Below are 20432 nucleotides of genomic sequence, written 5' to 3' on the forward strand. Positions count from 1 at the left end.
TCAACAATCATCATAAGCTGCAGACTCTCGATTATGCTGTCTCTGCATTGATGAAGAATCTTCCACGTCCACATCGCAATGCATCTTATGATGGAGAAATTTCCACACCTCTATGTCAGATAGGTGTGATTCTATGTAGATCACGTTTACACACATGCCACCGAACCCTCAAGGGGACCACCAACCCAAACTGAAAGAGGGAAACAAAATATCTTATGTAATTTGCCTAATTTATGCGTACTTGTTTCATTTCAGCCTAGTGTGTAGAGTCTTTACTGTGTTATGCTATCATTAATAGTTGTGCCTTCCAACACCTTTCTCAATTCCTCTAATGCCTGCCTGTGTGTGTTTCACTGCGAGTCCACACAGACAAGAAGCGGAGCAGAGATAGGGATGTTACTCGAGCTGACAACAAGGTGTGTTCTTAGATCAGGATACAGAAATTCTTAAGTTGAATTTAATACCTTTTAATACCTTCACAATATTTTTTAATATCAACACGACTTCGAGCTGCAACTGTAGTGGCAAGCTTTCGAACTTCAGTGTTGAGGGTAACTAATTATAAAGTAACGGATTACTGTCAAAGTGTAGTGATGCTTACATTCAAATCAAGTACCTATTATTACCGAATACTTTGTTACTTTTTTGCCTCAATAAAAACACTGACCTATACACAATTATTTGTTATTTAATCCTAACCCAAGACAAAAAATTATTTCATTGTTATGTGTGCACACACCACTTCTCCAGCGCTACACTCTTTCTTTCACTATCATTCTATCTCAATGAAGACAAAATGACAAATGAAAATCAGAAAAGGTTTAAAAGTTTAAAAACAGAAATGTTTAATTAAAGGACTTCTGTAAAAAGTAAAGTGACGAGTATAATTCCTTTCCAAATGAGTAAGGTAGCGGTAAGGAGAGAGAGAGAGAGAGAGAGAGGTGGGCATAGAGTTTGCTGTCTGACGTCTGCTGAGGTCTACTCACGGTGCTGGTAGGCCTACCGCTGGCAGTGGCTTGCGGGAGAGCGGTGGAGGTTTGCAGAGATGTAGCCGTCGCACTAGCGCAGAACGTCGAAATTGGTAGTTGCTCACTACGTCCGCGCATTCTTGTTTGGTGGCTATTAGACTCCATGTGTGACCTGACGGCATTCACTCCCATCCAGGTGATATTCATTGTCTTTTTACAGACGTGGCAATAAGCCTCTCGGCTGTTACCAACTACTGGCCTAAGCCAGTCTTTGAATCTCAAGTCCTCTTACCAGAGGTCCGAAAAATTACATTTCCCCATGACTTTGTCAATAGTAGCGAACTTTTGGAAACTTTTGGCAGCAAGCCAGCCGTGTGCTATCCAGTTGGAGCATAGACTAAGGCACAAATAGTTTTACCGCGTCGCACACTGTCTGACTTCACATCATCGATACCTCTCAGGTCCTACTCACACATATAATTTATATAAATAAATTCACGCGATTTTTAGGAGATAGGCCTGCACTTACCACAAATGGAAAAAAAACTCATGGTTGGATAGTGGCTGGAAAATTGAATACCTCGTCAGATGATGTTTATTACTTTTTAATACTTTTTAATGGCCTTAATTTTTGCTAATTTCATACCTACATTTACATTATACATTTTAATACCTTTTACAACCCCGCGGACAACCTGTAGATAGATCTGTTCACAGTAAGAGTCTTAACATTTTCCACTTGTTACTAGGGATGTCACGATTACTCGATTTCACAATTAATTGCGGTATTAAGCGCTACGATTAATTGACCGTAACGTTTCCTGAATACCGTCAGAAAATATTATGCCATAGTTAAGGGCAACTCAAACGGAACGAAAACAAAGTTACGCAACACCCACGCGTTGCCGTGCCCGCGTGTGTTGCTTTGTTTTGGTCCCTGCAAGTTGCAGAAGAGAGGCGTGCCTGTGGGGAAAATGGCAGAAATTATTCCCCCTGACCAAACGTGTTGCGACAGCCGTGTCGGAATATTTTGGATACAGGAAAAACTAGCAGGTCAAACTAGCAGTAGCAGCTACAGGTAAACAAGCCGGCTGTCGCAGGTGCGCGCGCAGCTCAGCGATGACATCTTCTAGGTCAGAGGTAGTAGGTCAACTTACAGACCCCGGATGTTGATAACAGACAAGCCCGGACTCAGAGGGGAATAGCACTAGCGTATCATAGCAAAATATTGGTGAAATGAACTAGTTTCGCGGCAGATAATGCTCATAGAGGCTGCGCTTCGGTGCCCGGATCACTCGCATTATATGGATATACCGGCGCTACACTGGATCTCATTTCGTCCGAACGACGCCAAATGACACCAAAGTTATCTGGGTGAGTAAATGATAATATATTTTGCTAGAGATAAGGTACAGGTTGTCGTCAGTCTCAGTGTCAGTGCGCAGTGACCTGTAGAAGAAAACGCCATGTAGTCAAGGTCCTCACTCAGTCAGTGAACATTTAGCATTTCCTCCTTTTGCTTTCTCCCATCTGTGCGTAGACGTTGGGCTTGTGCTTCCAGCTAGATCCAGTGCTAGTACACTTGTGCTTCCAGTCTGTTTCATGTTTTACTAATTTGTTTATGTCATTGTAATTTAAGCATAAAATAAATTAACCAAAATAATAGAAAAGTTTTATATGTGGCCACATAAAATTAGACAAATTATTAGAACGATTGAAATTAAACTTAAACATCTGTTATAGATGACAATTGTTGACTTAAATAATTTAAACAATTCTCCTGGGGGGTTAATGATTGGTCCTATAAATATATATAATATAAATATAAAGATACTTAAATATACAAATACAATATTGGGTCATATAATTAGTAATATAATTATATTTTGACAGTCAACATAAGTCATTACAGCCCAAACAAAGCTCTTGTTTGGTAACTTTACTTTGTTGCTATATATTTTTGTTATGTTGGCATCAAAAGATAGAAATAAAGGACTCTTAAAGACCTTCAAGGAGTGTTCATGTGATTTTACGTATGAGTAGATTTGTGAAATCAATCAACGCATAATAATCGTGATTATCGTAATATCGTGATAAATTCTCTGACAATAATCGTACTAAGGAAAACTGTAATCGTGACATCCCTACTTGTTACCAATAAAATGGGCAGTGATTGTCACATAGAACTCCATGGCCCATCCACCGCAGGTGAGTGCAATTCTCTCTGCAGACTGGAGTGCATCCTCCACCTTTCTTCTCGTCATAAAGGGCTTGAATAGCTTATTCGGTGAAATAATTTTTGCTTAGCGTTTCATACCTTGGTTCCAGTGTATGCATTTGACAAAAACCTTAATTTCCCGGCATGCTGTACGGGTGAAGGTCCTTTCAAATAAACCCAGCGATGGACTTTGTTATATTGGAAGCACTCTGGGATGAGAAAGGAAGCTTTGCTTTACACATTGCAATCACCGCTGCAGGTTGACTTACAACGTTAGCATTAGCCGCTTTCTCAACAAGGAGATAAGGGTGGTGGCATTGCAAGTGGCTTTGCATGTTTGTGGTGTTGCCTGTATACTTCCTTTACCAGTTCTTGCATATCACATAGTCTTCAACCAATTTTGTTTGTCCTATTTAATGCGGCTGGGGCATCTCTTAATGTAGCTTTCTTAACATTGTTGTCTGCCATTATTCCACTGCCATGAAGTAGCGTCGCTGGGGAGTCAAACTGGCAGGGACACCTAATTTTTAAAATGAAAATATTGATATTTGGCACCAGTGTATACTCGTATCGCACAAGGAAGGATGACAATATATTGCTGTATTGATATTTTGTCCATAGTGCATAAATGGGTTGCCATACAGTTGTGGTCAAAAGTTTATATACACTTGTACATATTTTCAGAAGACCTATTTGGGGCTGCTCGATTATGGAAAAAATGATAATCACGATTATTTTGGTCAATATTGAAATCACGATTACTTAAATAATTATTTTTGAGTTTGGAAACATGATGCATTTATTCAGCATTTCTCTTAAAAAAATGTTCAAATCGAAAAATACAAAATGTTCAAATCGAAAATAATGTACAATATGCATCCAACTGTTCTGCAATTTCTATAAAACATTTAATGAATAAAATAAATATACTTAGAAAATCAAATAAGACAAACGATAGGCTGCATATCTTTAGCTAAAAAGTATCCAATGGCAGCTGTTATTTTCTTGTGCCTGTCCGAATTTGACGGATAAGGAGTCGCATTATATGGTGTGTCTGAGATCGATGTCTGATTCTGCGTTGATGTCGCAGGGGTTGTTGCCTTGTCTTTGCGAGGGGTGAAATTTCGCTGTGCCTCTGATGCGCCTCCGGAGGTAGTATTAGAGGCACGGTATTGGCGAACCGAACCAGTGTGAACGGATAAGCCGGCGGTGTGGAGCGAGGGTGTGTCGGTCTGATGGTGTTCACTGTCTGATAACTAAACAGATCCTTCACTCAACAAAATAAAGAGAAATGTCCCATAAAGCAACGTTACAGGACCGAACAACAGTAACGTAGTAACTAGTGGTGTCTTTGGCTACTTATATGAGGAAAAAAATACCGCAGTTATAAGTGGAGAAGTGTCTGTTCGACCGACTCTTCGTCACAATTCTGCCCGAAAAACAGCGTCTGTCCCCGGCAAAAACACTTTTACTCACCAAGTGTTTGTGGGTCAGCCCTCCCGACCGAGACTTCAGTGAACCTTCCCCCATAAAACAGCATCCCTCCCCGTGAGTGACAGAGTCAGACAGCATCCTGTTGACTGATGGCAATTATGTAATTATGTAATTTAGAGAAAAACGTAACTTGAGTGAGTGCCAGTCAGCAGGGCCGCATTGAATGCTTTGGGGGAGAGACTGAATTGTGCATGCGCGTCTCTTTCAGAAAATCTTTAGGCCTGCTGTACAATGAAAAATGCCAAATAAATCGTTTCAATTCGATTAGTTTGGAGATCGTAAAAATCGAAATCACGATCAAAATTTGATTAATTGCACAGCCCTACCTATAATAAATTAATTATTGAGCCAAACTTCATGAATGTTTTTTGTGACAAAGTAGTATGTGTTCTACTCATTCCATCATAGAAAAACGAGAGCATCATTGGAACTGAAGACTGCCATTATATTTTCTTTACAAGTGTATGTAAACTTTTGACCACGACTGTATACTTGGGTGGCTGTTAATATCCCTGGGCGGCCTGCCCAAGTAAACTATGTGTGGGAAACACTGCTGCTAGCAAATTAGGTGATGAGAGATTCTGTCTCCGCTGTTTTCTCTTAGTGCTTAATAGAGGTGTGAATCTTCACTGGCCTCACGATTGATTACAATTCAGCTGTCAACGATTTGAATGCAAAACGATACTCGATGCATCTCGGTGTATGGCATCCTCAATGATCTATATTCCTCCACATGGCTACTTTTTCATAATTTAAATTCCCCTTTAATTCGGAAAGTCCTTCCAAAAATTAGACTATAGCAGCCTACAAAATAAAAGCTGCATCTTTTCAATAGATAAACATTACAAAGACAAAACATTTATCCATCTGCAGTGCCTTACACGTTTGTTGTAGTAAATAGTACATAAATTGTACTATAATATTGTTTTCACATAGCAGCTTTAAGATAGGGCAGGATAAAGTTGACAGCGCCTCCTCCTCATTATTTATGGCTACAGACGTTAGCTTTTATTATGATTTCCGTGATCATGGAATCGCGGAATTGGCCGATTAAAACGGAATCTATTTTTTAACGCGGAATATCGCGGAATTTGACATAATTTCACTGAAATTATGTTTTCGTGTGGAAGAGGGACGTATGTGTGGGGAAAACTGCACGGTGGGAAGCAAATCTGTGTGGCACAACAAGCCCCCTCCACAGACTGAGCCCCTCCCCCTTCAAAACAATGTAAGCATGGCGAAGCGGCCGCCCACGGCTCTGTCTAGCTAGCAGACACAACTAAACAGCTAGTAGCTGCTATCAGCTTGTTGTGTGTAGCGGCAAGCTACGAACGGTCGCTACTTTCAAATTAAAAGCCCCCCGCTAGGAACCCAGTTCTAAAATCCAATGGGGTGCAATGTAAAGCTCTTATTTTGAAGAAGACAAATTCGTTGTCACTGTTCACTGCCCAATTTCGTGCTTCACGTCACATGTTTACGCCTACCCCATTGGCAGCCAAGTGGTGGCTTTTGGAAAAGGAGGAATATTACGCCTCCCTTTTAGAGAGACAAGGCGGCAGATTGCCGCCCTTACGTTGGAGCAAATGTGCCACCTTTTCTATCTAAAAAGGGCTTCTGATAGGTGGGAAACTTGAAGAGAGAGTAGCTCACAAGGACTAACTAGTCCTACAGCTTAAATAACCTGTTTAAGTTACTTTTGAAGAAGTTTAAAATGTTTGGTGGTTGTTTTATGACAAGTCAACTAAAGTTTCATTACTTGCGGCTTGTTTTTGATGGACTTTAATGTACTGTACGGTACAGTATTGAGGAAATGTGTTGTTTGTCACCTCAATAAATTTAAGTAAATTTCTATGTAATTTGTGTACATTTTAGTCATTTACATTAAAACACACTGTTTTTGGTTGTAAAATAAGAGTAAAAGGTAAAAAAACGAGATTCCCAAAAATTAAAACGGAAAAAACGGAATTTGGGAAAAAAATGAAACGGATTTTATAGGGCCCTACTTTTAGGTAAAAATGGATAATGTGATTAGTAATTGTTGTGAGGCAGAAGTCACACTCAGCGTGGGTCTCGTCCAGCAAGTTGACTGGAAATTTGAAAATATTATCATTATCATGTGTTATTATAAGACATTTATGTAACACCAGGTCTTACAGATTGCACTCTTGAAATGCTGTTCAACCAACCACAAAAATAAATAAATAATAAAAATACTATTTAGATGAATAATATCAACTGTCTGCACTAAAAACTAAAAACCAACTGCCTGGTGTCTCCAGAGATTTTTATTTTTTTCCTCAGAGATTTTTACAATCTTTTTCTGGTCAGTTGTCATGGAAACGTGACAATCACGGATCTACCAAAGATACTCTGTAATCTACTGTTTGGACCAGAGAAAACAAACGCGTGTAAACGCGAACCGTACGAGCTGAACGGAGAAACGCTGGGTCATTTTCACATCTGGTGAAAGCAGCTCGGCTCACAGAAGTCCGGAGCTCTGACGCTGCAGGGGACTGTGCTAACAGCTACTAGCCGCTGCAGCAGCTGGCTGAGCCTCTAGAGCCGCGGCTCGGCTCACGTTAACGGCTACGAGGTCGACGTCAACCTGGTCCGTTCCTCTCGGTCAGCTGGTGAAGCAGCGGTCATATGAGCATGATGTCCGTGACATGTCCCGGTATGCGCGACAAAGTTGTTACGTTGTCAGGTGATGAAAAAGACACCTGATCACGTGTTGATTGAGCGCAAGACTGATTTAAAAAAAATAAATAAACAATGCTTAGCCTGGCGGGGGGGCAAGTAAGACCTGGCGGCCCGCCAGGCTTATACACCGGGGGAAACCCTGCTTTGCATTGATGCAGAGTCTTGCATGCATCTAATAATCGAGAAATTTCCATACCTCTAGTGCTTAATAGACAATTGTCTAGTTATCAAACTAATTCTATGATAGTTTAATAGCTTGCACTGAAACACAGATATCACTGCGTCCCATCAAAGAAATGTAAACTTTTAACACTGAACAGGGTCAATTTATTTTCCTTTATAATATAAAAAGATTGAGTACTTCCATACTCGGGCCCAGCCCTACAGTATGAATTTTTTTTAATAAAAAAAAACTGTACCACTGCCAGGGGTTGAAATTAAGCTGTTTTACTCGCCAAATGCGAGTAATTTTTGTATTTGTCAAGTAATTTATGAAGACCACTCGCCACTCTGGCGAGTAATCTAAAAAAATAAAAGCCCATCATATCTTTCTTGTGTAGAAGCTTTCAATGTGAAGCAGCAAAAATAGGAAGTCTTGTGTTTTGATCAGCAACTTAACACGTCTCCCGTGAGTTCTGGGATGGACGCCTCTCATTGGCTGTTAGGTTTAGCCATGAGGAATGAGGAATCAGGGTAAGCCAATCAGAGGCAGAGTAAGGCGGGTCATCCCAGATGATCCCGCGAAAATCAACACCACTTCCCACACCTAGTTGTTCGTACTTTGTAGACCTTTTTCCCGCAGCCTAGGGCTGCACAATTAATCGTATTTTAATCACGTTCACGATTTTGGCTGCCACGATTAAGTTAAGATGATTGTCGCGATATTGGAAGCAGACAGTATCAGCTGATCACAGCAATCAGTCCATCACTTCAGCCGCGGACGTCAAGATGAGCAACTGGAAAGCCGCTGAGATCCGGGAGATGCTACCGTCTCCTCGGTCTCTGTAGCTGACAGCTAGCGGACACAACCAAACAGCTAGTAGGTGTTGTCAGCTTGTTGTGTAGCGGCAAGCTACGAACGGTCGCTACTTTCAAATTAAAAGCCCCCCGCTAAGAAACCAGTTCTAAAATCCAATGGGGTGCAATGTAAAACTCTTATTTTGAAGACAAATTCGTTGTCACTGTTCACTGCCCAACTTCGTGCTTCACGTCACGTGACATGTTTACGCCTACCCAAGTGGCGGCTCTGAAGCCAGGACATGTTGACAGGCTGGTGTTTCTCTCCAAACATCTGTAGGCCTGTATTCCTGTTCCTTGTAGTATGTGCCTTTTCTGCATAGGCTTCATTTTTTCATTTGTTTGAACTTTATGATTGCACTCTGCAATGGCATATTTATTTTTTGCCCTTTGACTTGGGTACATTTTATTTTATTATTTATGAATTTATTATTATTTTAAGTTTCAATTTGAAGCCTTGTTCACATACAGTTTGTTTAAAAAAGAAAGTACAATAAAAAGATATGTTTTACCTAACATAATGAATAATCGTGATTTCAATATTGATAAAAATAATCGTGATTATCATTTTGACCATAATCGTGCAGCCCTACCGCAGCCTATAAACTATTTTTTCCCTCCACATTCCCGATATAGCTACTCCATTATGTGGAGATTTCTTGTGGGGGGGCAGCCCCCAAGAAAAAAAAACGAGGACGGAGGATGAATCGACCGACAGCGTCTCAGCCCCCACCTCGTCTCAGTCAAAACCGGCGAAATATGTTCGGAAATTTAATGAGAAGTGGAATTTCATGACAAAGGAGGGAAATAGCTTTGAGGGGGAACTCTCTGACTCTGACAGACTGAACTTGAAAAAAATGAAGTGTGTTACGAATGAAGTGAAAAATGTTTCTGTATATATGCTGCTAACAAATATTGTGAAGAGAAGAGACACAATGCGATTACTATGATTGAAAATCAATTTAGACAGACATACGAAAAAGTAATTCTAACAAATGGTAATTTAATATTTTTGTCTGGTAAAAAATCTGTTTGTCTAGTAAAAATTTTCATCTACTCGCCAGTTGTCTGGTAAGCCAAAAAGTTAGTTTCAACCCCTGACCACTGTTATAAATCTACCTTGAGTAGACCATCATCAAAATGTCCACAGGTGTCCCTGTGAGAGGAAATCTGTGGAGACTGAAACAGCGTAATGTGACTGTTTTCTTGTTACTGTGGCGTTGCTAAAGCTGAGCTAAGTAAGTTATGATGTAAATAGGGTTGAGTACTGGACTCTGTACTTTTAAGAGTACCTACCGAATTACGTCAGTACTATTGAGTAGCAATTCATATTAAATCAATTGGTGCCAAACCTCTGTACCTGAGTGCGCATCTTTACAGTAATGTTAAATAAAGAGAGGGGCAGAATGAGACGTCTCCCCAAAACTCAGCCACTGACTGCATCTGAAATTCCTTACCAACATGCTGTTTAGTAGTAACGATACATTGATCCGGATTGATATATCGATTCAATGATCGCCGCCATCATTAAAATACGCCTTGAAAATCCCATGGCAAGTTGTGTCAATGTCTGGACCCATTGATAAAATGATATTTTCACTGAAAAGTTCAGTAATAAAATTGTCAAATAATATTTTAGAAGCTTTCTGTGAGTTGATATAAATGTAACCGATTGTGTTAAATGGGCATATGATATCATCTCATATCAATTACAGGCCCCTGTATCGAATCGAAATCGTGGCAGACTTTGTCATATCGGCAAATATCGTATAGTTGTCCAAAGAATCGATATAATATTGTATCGTGATGAAACTTATGATTTACACCCCTAATGTTTAGTTTACTAAAACAATATGTTAGAATGTTCGAAACCTCAGTATCAAACAAACGTGTACTACAAAGAAATATCAAAGCATCTTTTTTTACAGAAACAATTTTGCGTATCAATTAACATCACTAAAAGTATTTTACAAAGGATATGTTTTATTTCACATAATTAACATAAAACCATATGTGTGTTCATATTTACAATCATATAACAAGTATTTCATATGCTTTGGAAACTAAATTATAACAGCTGTCTTAACATAATTAACTCAATCTGCTGCTGTAGAGTGCCAAAGTCACACCCCTATGATAGTGAATGGAGAGATTGAATTATTTTTTGATCCCATTTGATTTGTGCCATGAATCACACATATGATGTTTGTCAATTTAAAAGATAATTTTCCAAGTCAAGAAAGTTGCAGTTTGTCATAAATAATGTAAAATATAATCTAGTTTAGTGTTAAACGCTCAGTGAATGTCTCACTCAACACTCATCATCAACACCAACATGGCCGCTGCCTCGCCACAGAAAAGGGCACTTAAAAAGGATGAAAATCACAATAAATCTGCATAACTGCAGTTATGTGAAAGGGATGTTCATCAGTTTTGTGAGCAATCTAATGAACAGAAGCCGCTCTACAGTGTTTCAGTTACGGGTTTTGGTGACTGTTCAATGAGACGACATCACTAACGCAGCTGCTGGCTGTGTAGTCTTTATAATAATGTATTTTCACAGTCCTATATTTCATTAGATTTATGACAAACTGCGACTTTCTCAAATTAAAAAATTGAATGTTAAATTGACAAACACAATATGTGTAATTTATGGCACCAGGGTTTCCCCCAGTGTATTGTAAGCCTGGTGGGCCGCCAGGTCTTACTTGCACCCCCCGCCAGGCTAAGCATTGTTTATTTATTGTCTTGAAATCAGTTTTTGCGCTCCATCAACACGTGATCAGGTGTCTTTTTCATCACCTGACAACGTCACAACTTCGTCGCGCATAACGGGACATGTCACGGACATCATGCTCATCAGACCGCTGCTTCACCAGCTGACCGACCTCGTACCGTTAATGTGAGCCGAGCCGCGGCTCTAGAGGCTCAGCCAGCTGCTGCAGCGGCTAGTAGCTGTTAGCTGTTAGCACGTCGTCCCCTGCAGCGAGCCGAGCTGCTTTCACCAGATGTGAAAATGACCCAGCGTTTCATTTTTCAGCTCATACGGTTCATGTTTACACACGTTTGTTTTCTCTGGTCCAAACAGTAGATTACAGAGTATCTTTGGTAGATCCGTGATTGTCACGTTTCCATGACGACTGACCGGAAACAGACGCGTGGTCATGTTCACGTGACTCCAGATTGTAAAAATCTCTGAGGAAAAAAATAAAAATCTCTGGAGACACCAGGCAGTTGGTTTTTAGTTTTTAGTGCAGACAGTTGATATTATTTATCTAAATAGTATTTTTATTATTTATTTATTTTTGTGGTTGGTTGAACAGCATTTCAAGAGTGCAATCTGTAAGACCTGGTGTTACATAAATGTCTTATAATAACACACGATAATGATTTTCAAATTTCCAGTCAACTTTTAACATTGATCTTAAAGCCTTATGGAATCACTCCTTCTAAGTTCTACTACTCCATTAATGAATCTGTTACCTATAGGGCCCTGCCATCAGCCAATGGTCAGGGTCAGGCCCCTGACACAAAAAAACATGCTTGGGCACCGTGGGGCCACTGGTGGACCACCCTACCACCGGGCTTAGCAAGTTTTCTGGGGGAAACCCTGATGGCACAAATAAATAATTTGTCTCTCTCTATTTATTACCATACAAGGTTTTTCTTTAATAAGGTCCCATTGCACCAACCAGAAGGGGAGTGACTTCACCTCTCAGTAGCTTCAACACTGAGCCACTACAGGAGGCTCAAGGGATCAAAACACAAGTCCCAAATACTGGTTTTCAGTCTCCTAGATTTCTAATAAACGGTATTGGCCCTGAAAAAGCCATATTGGTTGATAACTATCATATACCTCTTCAGAATGCATCCAGAAGAAAGTAAACTTTTATAAAGTCTTAATCCATAAAATTCTGTATTAGACACCTCGTTTTTTCCAGAGCTGATAGTTGCTTAGAAATGAGACATCATACTAGAGACGGATGGAAGGATTAACAAACCAGCGACCTTAAAGTGTAACTCTCGCCAAAATGCAAAACCTAGGGTTTTTTTTGTGAATGTACCCGAATACATTCACACGTAATTATGCTTTCGTGTAAAAGCATAATTACGAAGAAAAAGCCACTTTTAAGATTTACCGTATTTTAGTTTTCGGGTTGATCCCCGAGTGCGGCGTAACATGGAGCGTTCCACCTTCACTCTCCTCCATGTGACGCCGCACTCGGGGATCGACTCTTCTCGACTGGCAGGACAGTGGCGAAGCGGAGCAAGTGACTGCTAATGGCCGCGTTTCCCAGATTCGATCGTTCTTAAGGACTTAAGAAGGCTCTTAAGAAGGGTTCGGCTAAGAAGGAGCGCTAAGATAAGGGTGTTTCCCAGATGCGTTCTTAACTGCCTTCTTAGGAGAACCTTGAGTTCAAGCCAAAGAAGCTTCTTAAGAAGCTCTTAGTGGGAGCTGTCCACCGCGCTGCTGCTGTGCTGAATCAATCGATGCCAGGCAAATCGATCACCCACCTCTTTATGTGTGTGTGTGTGTGTGTGTGTGCTGTCAGACCGGGCTGTCCAGGCAAAGAGATCCAACGGCTGATCACTCTGGTGTCTCCACACATCCAGAGAGCAACCCGCTGCAATTTTGGCCTCAGCCCGGAGGTGCAGCACAGAGTGATCAGCCGTTGGATCTCCGCACGGGGCAGCCGGTACTTTGCCTGGACAGCCCGGTCTGACAGCACGTCCAGTGGGGAGAAGTGCTGACGCACGTATGCATTTATATAAACCGTCTGGCTTCGCGCACAGCGACGCTGTTGGTTCGCAGCGAGAATGTGCTGTATTGCAGCCGTGGTTTCTCACACGCGCGGACTTTGGCAACGCATTTATATACTGTAGAGTAGCAGGTGAAGCCTCTCTGGATGAGGTTCAGCTGAGTTTAATACATCTGTTCCCTTGATATCTGTGAAATGCCACAGGGTTGTTGTTTTTTTTATGTGTAGTACTATAAACTCATATATGCAGCTGTTGTGGAAAACTTAAAACGTGTAATTCAATAAAAAGGTTTTCTTTTCATCTACCATTTTCTATTTTTTTTTCTTGCGCCAGTGGTCCGCAGCTATGAGCGCATTTCAACATTGAGCATTGTTTTATTATTTCGCAAAGTGGATGATATAAATTTCCCTGACGCGGCTTGATCACTGAGCATTTGGTCGCTAAGAAGGCTGTTAAGAGTGGGTCAGCTCGATCTTACATTTCCTTCTTAGTGAAAGATCTTCTTAAGCTAAGAGCGACTCTGGGAAACACATCCTTCTTTCACAGCGTTCTTAAGAGTGCTCCTAAGAAGATCTTAGCACTTAAGAGCTTCTTAACGAATCTGGGAAACGCGGCCAATGTGAGTTGTTCAAAAACCTTCTTTTTAGTAAACTCTGTGTACACAAACAATGTTCTCAATGCTCGTGTTCATGTGTAAAGACCCTGGTGATACTAAGAGCAAAGTTACATGTTGTGTCGAGTCTTCTTAGTGATAGTGATTTTGATGCTACCATACAGTTGCCCCTAGCACGCAAATGAAAATGATTTTGACCCAAAAACTAAAATACGGTAAATCTTAAAAGTGGCTTTTTCGTCGTAATTATGCTTTTACACGAAGGTTTGACTCGGGTACATGCACACAAAAAACCTAGGTTGCATTTTGGCGAGAGTTACACTTTAACTTCCACACTTCATAGCATTGTGCCTGAAAAGGGGAGAAAGTTAGCTTGTTCACTAGGGCTGTGCTAAAAAATCGATATGGCAATATATCGCAATATTTATTTTCACAATATACACATTTTGGACATGTGAAAGCAGAAGCAGAATTTTTTTTTTTTAAATCAGTCTTGCGCTCCATCAACACGTGATCAGGTGTCTTTTTTCATCACCTGACAACTTTGTCGCGCATACCGGGACATGTCACGGACATCATGCTCATCAGACTGCTGCTTCACCAGCTGACCGAGAGGAACGCACCAGGTCGACGTCGACCTTGTAGCCGTTAACGTGAGCCGAGCCGCGGCTCTAGAGGCTCAGCCAGCTGCTGCAGCGGCTAGTAGCTGTTAGCACAGTGTCCAAAAATCTGTTTCCAGCTCCAAAAATCAATAATTTGAAAAAAATTATTCACGTCTTAAATGGGTTGTGAATGGTCTACAACTTCCACTCCTGTAGAATTGCCGGGTGCCATTTCCAGCAAAATGAATTGGTCAGTCAGAGAAGCAGGAAGCAGCATGGTGAACACTGCCGTCAAAATAGGGTAAATTCACATGCAATAAGGTGGTGCGGTGAAACGTTGCAGGTTTGTGAGCAGGGCTTGAAATTAGCAGTCGCCACTCGCCATTTGCGACCCAGATTCTGCTGTGGCGAGACAGATTTTTAGCTGTCTCGCCACTTGGCGAACTAGAAAAAATTATACCACTCCAATCCAGAGGGTGGCGGTAATGCTCATTTTCGTTGGTTGCCAACCGCCGTTAAACTGGCCAGAAGAAGAAAACTAACGGAGGGAACACAAAACTAAGAAGAGAAGAAAAGAAGAAGGAAACTAAACTAAAGGAAGAAAGGACGACAATACGATGTGGAGATTCATATCAGGGTGTCAACCACCACCCAAAAAGACCAAGGTTTGTGTGGTGAGGAGGGAGGAGCAGGGAGGGGGAGGAGGGGGAGGGGGGAACATAAACGCTGAAGGCGAAATGGCGCCTCGGGCTCCCCCGCCGAAATCTAAGCCCGTGAGGAAGTTCAACCCGAAGTGGTATCACAATGAGGCCGGTGGAAAAAGACAGTGGCTCGGCTACAACGACGGAGTTATGTATTGTACCGTTTGCCGCTCCCACGCCAAGGATCAAAAGAGTCGAGCTAGTCCATTCGTAGTTGGCTGTAACACTGAGCCTGAAGACGACTGAACAGTGACCCAGCTCAGGCCTTTAGAGAGACACACCTCAGGCCTTTAGACACACACACTACTGTCTAATGAAATTTATTTAATAAATAGTTTGTATATTTTAATCTAATCTGCTTAATGCGTCTTCTTACTGCTGCATAGGGATTTATACTGTTATTCCAGAATAGTTGAAAGGTCATCCTCTTACACAGCACATTTGATTGAGAAGAACGGGATGACTGTTATATGGTACTACTATGACTGCTATATAACTAGTGATGACGAAATACTGTAGTGAAGCAACTTGTTGGTTTTGGCTAGTAAAAAATCTGTCTGGCGAGTAACTTTTTTGACCTACTAGCCACCGATTTAATCGGCCGATTATAGCCCGTTTGAGACTAATCGGTAATCGGCCAAAACTCGCCGATTGTCGCCGATACTTTCAGAAATAAAATGCAGGGAATAAATCAAATCAAAATCAAATCAAATTTTATTTGTATAGCCTAAATTCACAAATCATAGTTTGCCTCAGAGGGCTTTACAATCTGTACAGAGACGACACCCTCTGTCCTTCGACCCTCGATTCGAGTGAGGAAAAACTTGCCCCAAAAAAAAAAAAAAAAAAAATAAGACTTGGTTTTACTTTGAAAATGTTCCCCCATTTGAAAAGATCCCCCGACATTAGGCTATTTATCCTGTAGAGGGCGCACCGACCTCATGACAAACTCCATCCACTATCCACTAACCACTTCATAACACAGCAGAGTGACTGATCTGGAGCAGGCAGCGGCAGGGATGCATGGAGGAGAGTGGTCCGCCTCAACGGTAAATAAACAAGTTTGTGAAATAAACAATAAGTCAACAAGTTTCAATTCAACCCACTTCACGATGTTCCCCGCTGTGTTGGTCTCGATCGCGCCGAGTTAACGTTTAAGCACTATGTAATATGCAAGCTAAAGTTAGAATCAGCCATCTGCTATTAGCCTTGCTACACATATTAGCCGTGCCAGTAACGGTAGAATAAACATAACAGTACACATTACGTAATCGACTAGCTACTTCTCTCACTGAGGCAGCTGCATGTCTCCAGATCAGACCGGAGCAAAATGAGTAACGTGAGTTAAGACGGGGAGGCACCGACCGGCGGAGGGGAGGGGGGGCGGGGGAGTAGGCGACTAGTTGAAAACGCTTTTCTGGTCCGAGTTTGATTCATGATAAATCCGTGGTATATTACTGAGCTGATCAGTCGGTCTTCCTGTCGGCGTGAAGAGCAGTAGCTAATGGTGCCTTGTTGTAGGCCTAATGTTGGATGGTTGTCATGTTAATATGCTGCTTGACTCAGCAATAAAAAGGATTTGAAATTATTTTTCTGCCTTTAATTCTTTGTAGAAGTGTCTGAAAGGCTCAAAAGCAGCCATTTGTTCAAAAAAAATAAGTAAATATGTAGATATATTACTTAAATTAATAAAATTTTAAAACTTTATAAAAAAAATAAAAAAATCGGCCGATTAATCGGTTATCGGATTTTCCCCCCCCTAATAATCGGGATCGGCATCGGCCCCCAAAAGTCCATATTGGTCGGGCCCTAATCTGCACAATATCATAGTCCATGATTTCCGAAAAATATACTATGTCAACTAGTGATATCAGCACAAGAACTGTTGAGGAATATTTAGACAATTGTTTTTGTCATGTTAGAATAATTGACAGACACTATCATTTCACTCTGCGCGTGTCCTCTGTAACTGTAAATGAAATGCTTAAAAGTAAATAAATATTTAACAAACCACAGGACCTAGGCCTTCTAGTACGTTCTTCAATCTGTTGTCTGGAGTGGGTTGGGCTAATCCAAAATAGTGAAAACAAGGGGGGTGTTCCGAAGACACACTATTACCTGTGAAACAGGGGTGCTCTGAAAACACCCCCATTAGCACTTGGTACTTTCCTCCTGATGAAGTCAAATATGCCATTAGCAGGACACACAGCATTGGGATGGAGAGGACCCGCTGCGTGTTTACGCACTGTCATAGCAGCATGTAATTAACACGCCAAAAATCGACCAATCAGAATTTTGGTCGAGCCAGAACGTACCGACCAATAAATCGACCAGTCAACTGGGAGATTACAGCCCTAAATATCGCAATATGCATTAGAGCTGCACGATTCTGGAAAAAATGTGAATCACGATTTTTTTGCTTAGAATTGATATCACGATTCTCTGGCACGATTTTTTTCACAAAATGTTTCTTGCAGTGATGAACTTTAACAAAACAAAAAAAACATTGCTTTGGCAGAGGCATAGTAGTAGCCTAGTTCTATCATTGGAAGAGAAATGATTTTTACAAAAGTAAAAAAAAAAAAATTGAGACATGCAGCTGATAACAACTTCCCCTTATCATCATATGCACATCAAACAGTCTGATTTCCTTAAAACTTAGAGCATATGGCCCTGAACACAGCACTTCAGAATTGAATGCTCAACTCTTGAATCTTTCATTGTATTCGCTACAAGGAACTTTTTTTAAAAAATGGACTTAATATCTCATCAACTTATTAGCCTTTTTAAAATTATTATTATTATTATTATTATTATTACAATAATTTTTGTTGTGGTGATACAAATACATTATTGTTTTTGTTGTTATGACTTTATAAAGGAGTGAAATCAGGCGCTATAAAATGAACCGTCAGGCTCAAATACGGCTCCATGATCCGACTACCATAAATCAGACTTAGCGGAAAAATGATCGATTTCCCGGAATTCTGCCTTGCGCTGCTTATTGTACATGTCAGGGAGCGCAACGTTTGAAAAGTAGCTGTGGGAGGGCATCGAGTACCGTTGGTCGAGAGTGTTTATCATCTTCCAAAATCCCTCACGTTGTACAGTGTTTATTGGGGCCATATCTTTGGCTAGGTGATATGCGATAGCTGCTGTGATCTCCTTATGTCTACTGGAGTTTGGTGGGTATGGCGTTGCATTGTACAAGGTTCCGGTTATTGACATCTGTGTTTGTTTCTTGCCTTGTACGGCTTCATCATGCTGTACTTTGTGGTGATGTTTAAGGTGATTGTAGAGATTTGTGGTGTTGCCGTGCGGTGCTGCAACGACGACAAAACACACTTTACAATGCACCTCACACTGTTTGTCATCATCTGGCTTAAATCCAAAATACTTCCACACCACCGAATGCGAACCTTTTTTGGGAACGAGGTCGGTTCGGGTGGGTGGGTGACTCTCGCTACTACCATTGGGTTTTCGTCGCCCTCCATTCAACCCTCCTTACCGCAGACTTTCCTCCGCTTTAACTCTCACTCACTCTTTCCAAACACTCAACTACAGCCGGGCTTCCTCCACTGAATCACGTGTTGTAAAGACGCTTTACCATAGGCTGAGGCAGGAGGCAGCGGCAGGAGGCAGCGGCAGTGCTGCGTTTGGGGGCGCTTGAAAAAATCCGGGAGGAAAATAGGAGCATTTGTTTATGATGCAGCTCGACATAAAATGCTTCAGAATCGCCGCGTGTAGAAATGACATCGCGTGTATGTGTGAATCGAGATCGCGATTTTTTAACGATTAATCGTGCAGCCCTAATATGCATCATATCGCAATGTATAGTGATGTAACCTCATCGTGACCCACATATCGTGATGCGTATCGTATCGTGAAGTCCTTGCCAATACCCAGCCCTATTGTTCACCCAGGTGTTGTGCTCTGAGCCAGAGACGATCAATACCTGTGACTACTGCAGGTAGTCCCGGATTAGCAGGTCTAAATCGCTTTTTATGGACAGTCCGAAAGGGGTAAAGACACACCTTCAAGAAGGTAGCCCTGTTGGATTGGAAATGCAAATCCCTGCTGGACTGACGTGCATAGTGATCCCAAGCCAGCACAAACCCTACTGGACTGCAGGGGCTGTGTATTAAACTACATGGGCAACCTGTTCTACCTGCTAGGTCACAGCTGCCCAAATCTGCAGCAAAATTGCTATTCTCACAGCCCCCATGCAACTTTACACAGTTTAAACAGTTATAGGAAGACGAATGGTGGGGAGAAAACTGCAGTGTTGTGATATGCAAAGCTGACACAGACGTGCCTATCCTAAGAATCAAGGCTGTTCCTGCCAGGGTGCCTCTCCTAATTTCTAACTTGAATGGGTGGGTGTGGGGTGGCCAGTATACTTGTACTTATTACTTTTTAAGACAAAGTTTCAATCTGACATTTTCTTTGTCATTTCTTATTCCAGTGTCTGAAAGCCTAATTATGATTGTATGCTTCAATAGTGAAAAATACATGAGCAAGTCCAAGGGAAGCGCATGCATGAGAGTAATGTCATGGCAGTGAAGGAAGTTAGCAAGCGTGCTTCTGACTAAAACAAGTTGTCAAACAGCACCAGCGCAGTTGAATAACATCGACAGCCTTAGTTCACTTTATTTTTGTCTTGTCTAGCTGATCTGTTGCTGTCAACTTGACATATTTAGGCACTAACTACACAGATAACAACATCACACTGACGGTGCGGGACAGAGCTGCTAAAGGCTAATGTTAGCATTAAGTCAAAGTTCGGACAGCGGATTTCTCTTGGCTGTACAGCAAATGACAGTGTTACAACCGAGTATATTTACTATCTATACTCTGTCGGCGTCATTTAATGAACAAGAACAAATGAAAAAATATGTTTTATGCCACCGCTCACTGACAAGTCAAGCTAGGTATCGATAGTTGTTAGCTAGTAACATTACAGCATCAGTTAGCAAAACCTTAACATCGACATTCAATCAACAGCGAGGTCCAGTAAATCCGTATCGTGTTCATGTTAAAATGTTGTTTATCGACTAAGGTAGACCTCTGCTCTGCCACAATTACAGCGTTCTGTCCGAATTAATCTGAGAAGAAAACTGTGAGCGATGTGTAGTTTGTAGAAAAAGAGTTCGCTTTTCCACTTACCATAGCCGCGGCCGCCATTTTGAATACGTGTCATAAGTGACGTTGCGGAAGTACTGTGTTCTTTTTTTTCTTCTTCTGTTGTGTGTTTATTTGACACACCCATAATGGTAACATGTTGACTTGTAACTTCTGACCTCCACAGTGTTGATTGAAACGACTACCAATAAAGTTTAAACAACAGACTAGTAGTTG

The 20432-nt window shown here is 41.2% G+C and overlaps 1 protein-coding gene across 2 annotated transcripts in view; it reads right to left on the reverse strand.

Moving 5' to 3' along the window:
* The window catches only part of tm9sf4 (transmembrane 9 superfamily protein member 4), a 39237-nt gene extending 18941 nt beyond the window's left edge, over positions 1–20296 (reverse strand). Inside the window, exon 1 of one of the 2 annotated variants that reach the window (XM_084366221.1) lies at positions 20241–20296. In XM_084366221.1, coding sequence (XP_084222347.1) covers positions 20241–20258 — 18 coding nt within the window. In that variant the 5' untranslated portion in view covers positions 20259–20296. Of the gene's footprint in view, positions 1–986; positions 1122–20240 lie in introns of those variants that run through there. The other variant, XM_084366220.1, reaches the window with a different exon arrangement.
* Positions 20297–20432: the final 136 nt, after the last annotated feature.

This window comes from Pagrus pagrus (assembly GCF_965226575.1).
Source record: "Pagrus pagrus genome assembly, chromosome: 11".
In the NCBI taxonomy this organism is placed as follows: Eukaryota; Metazoa; Chordata; class Actinopteri; order Spariformes; family Sparidae; genus Pagrus; species Pagrus pagrus.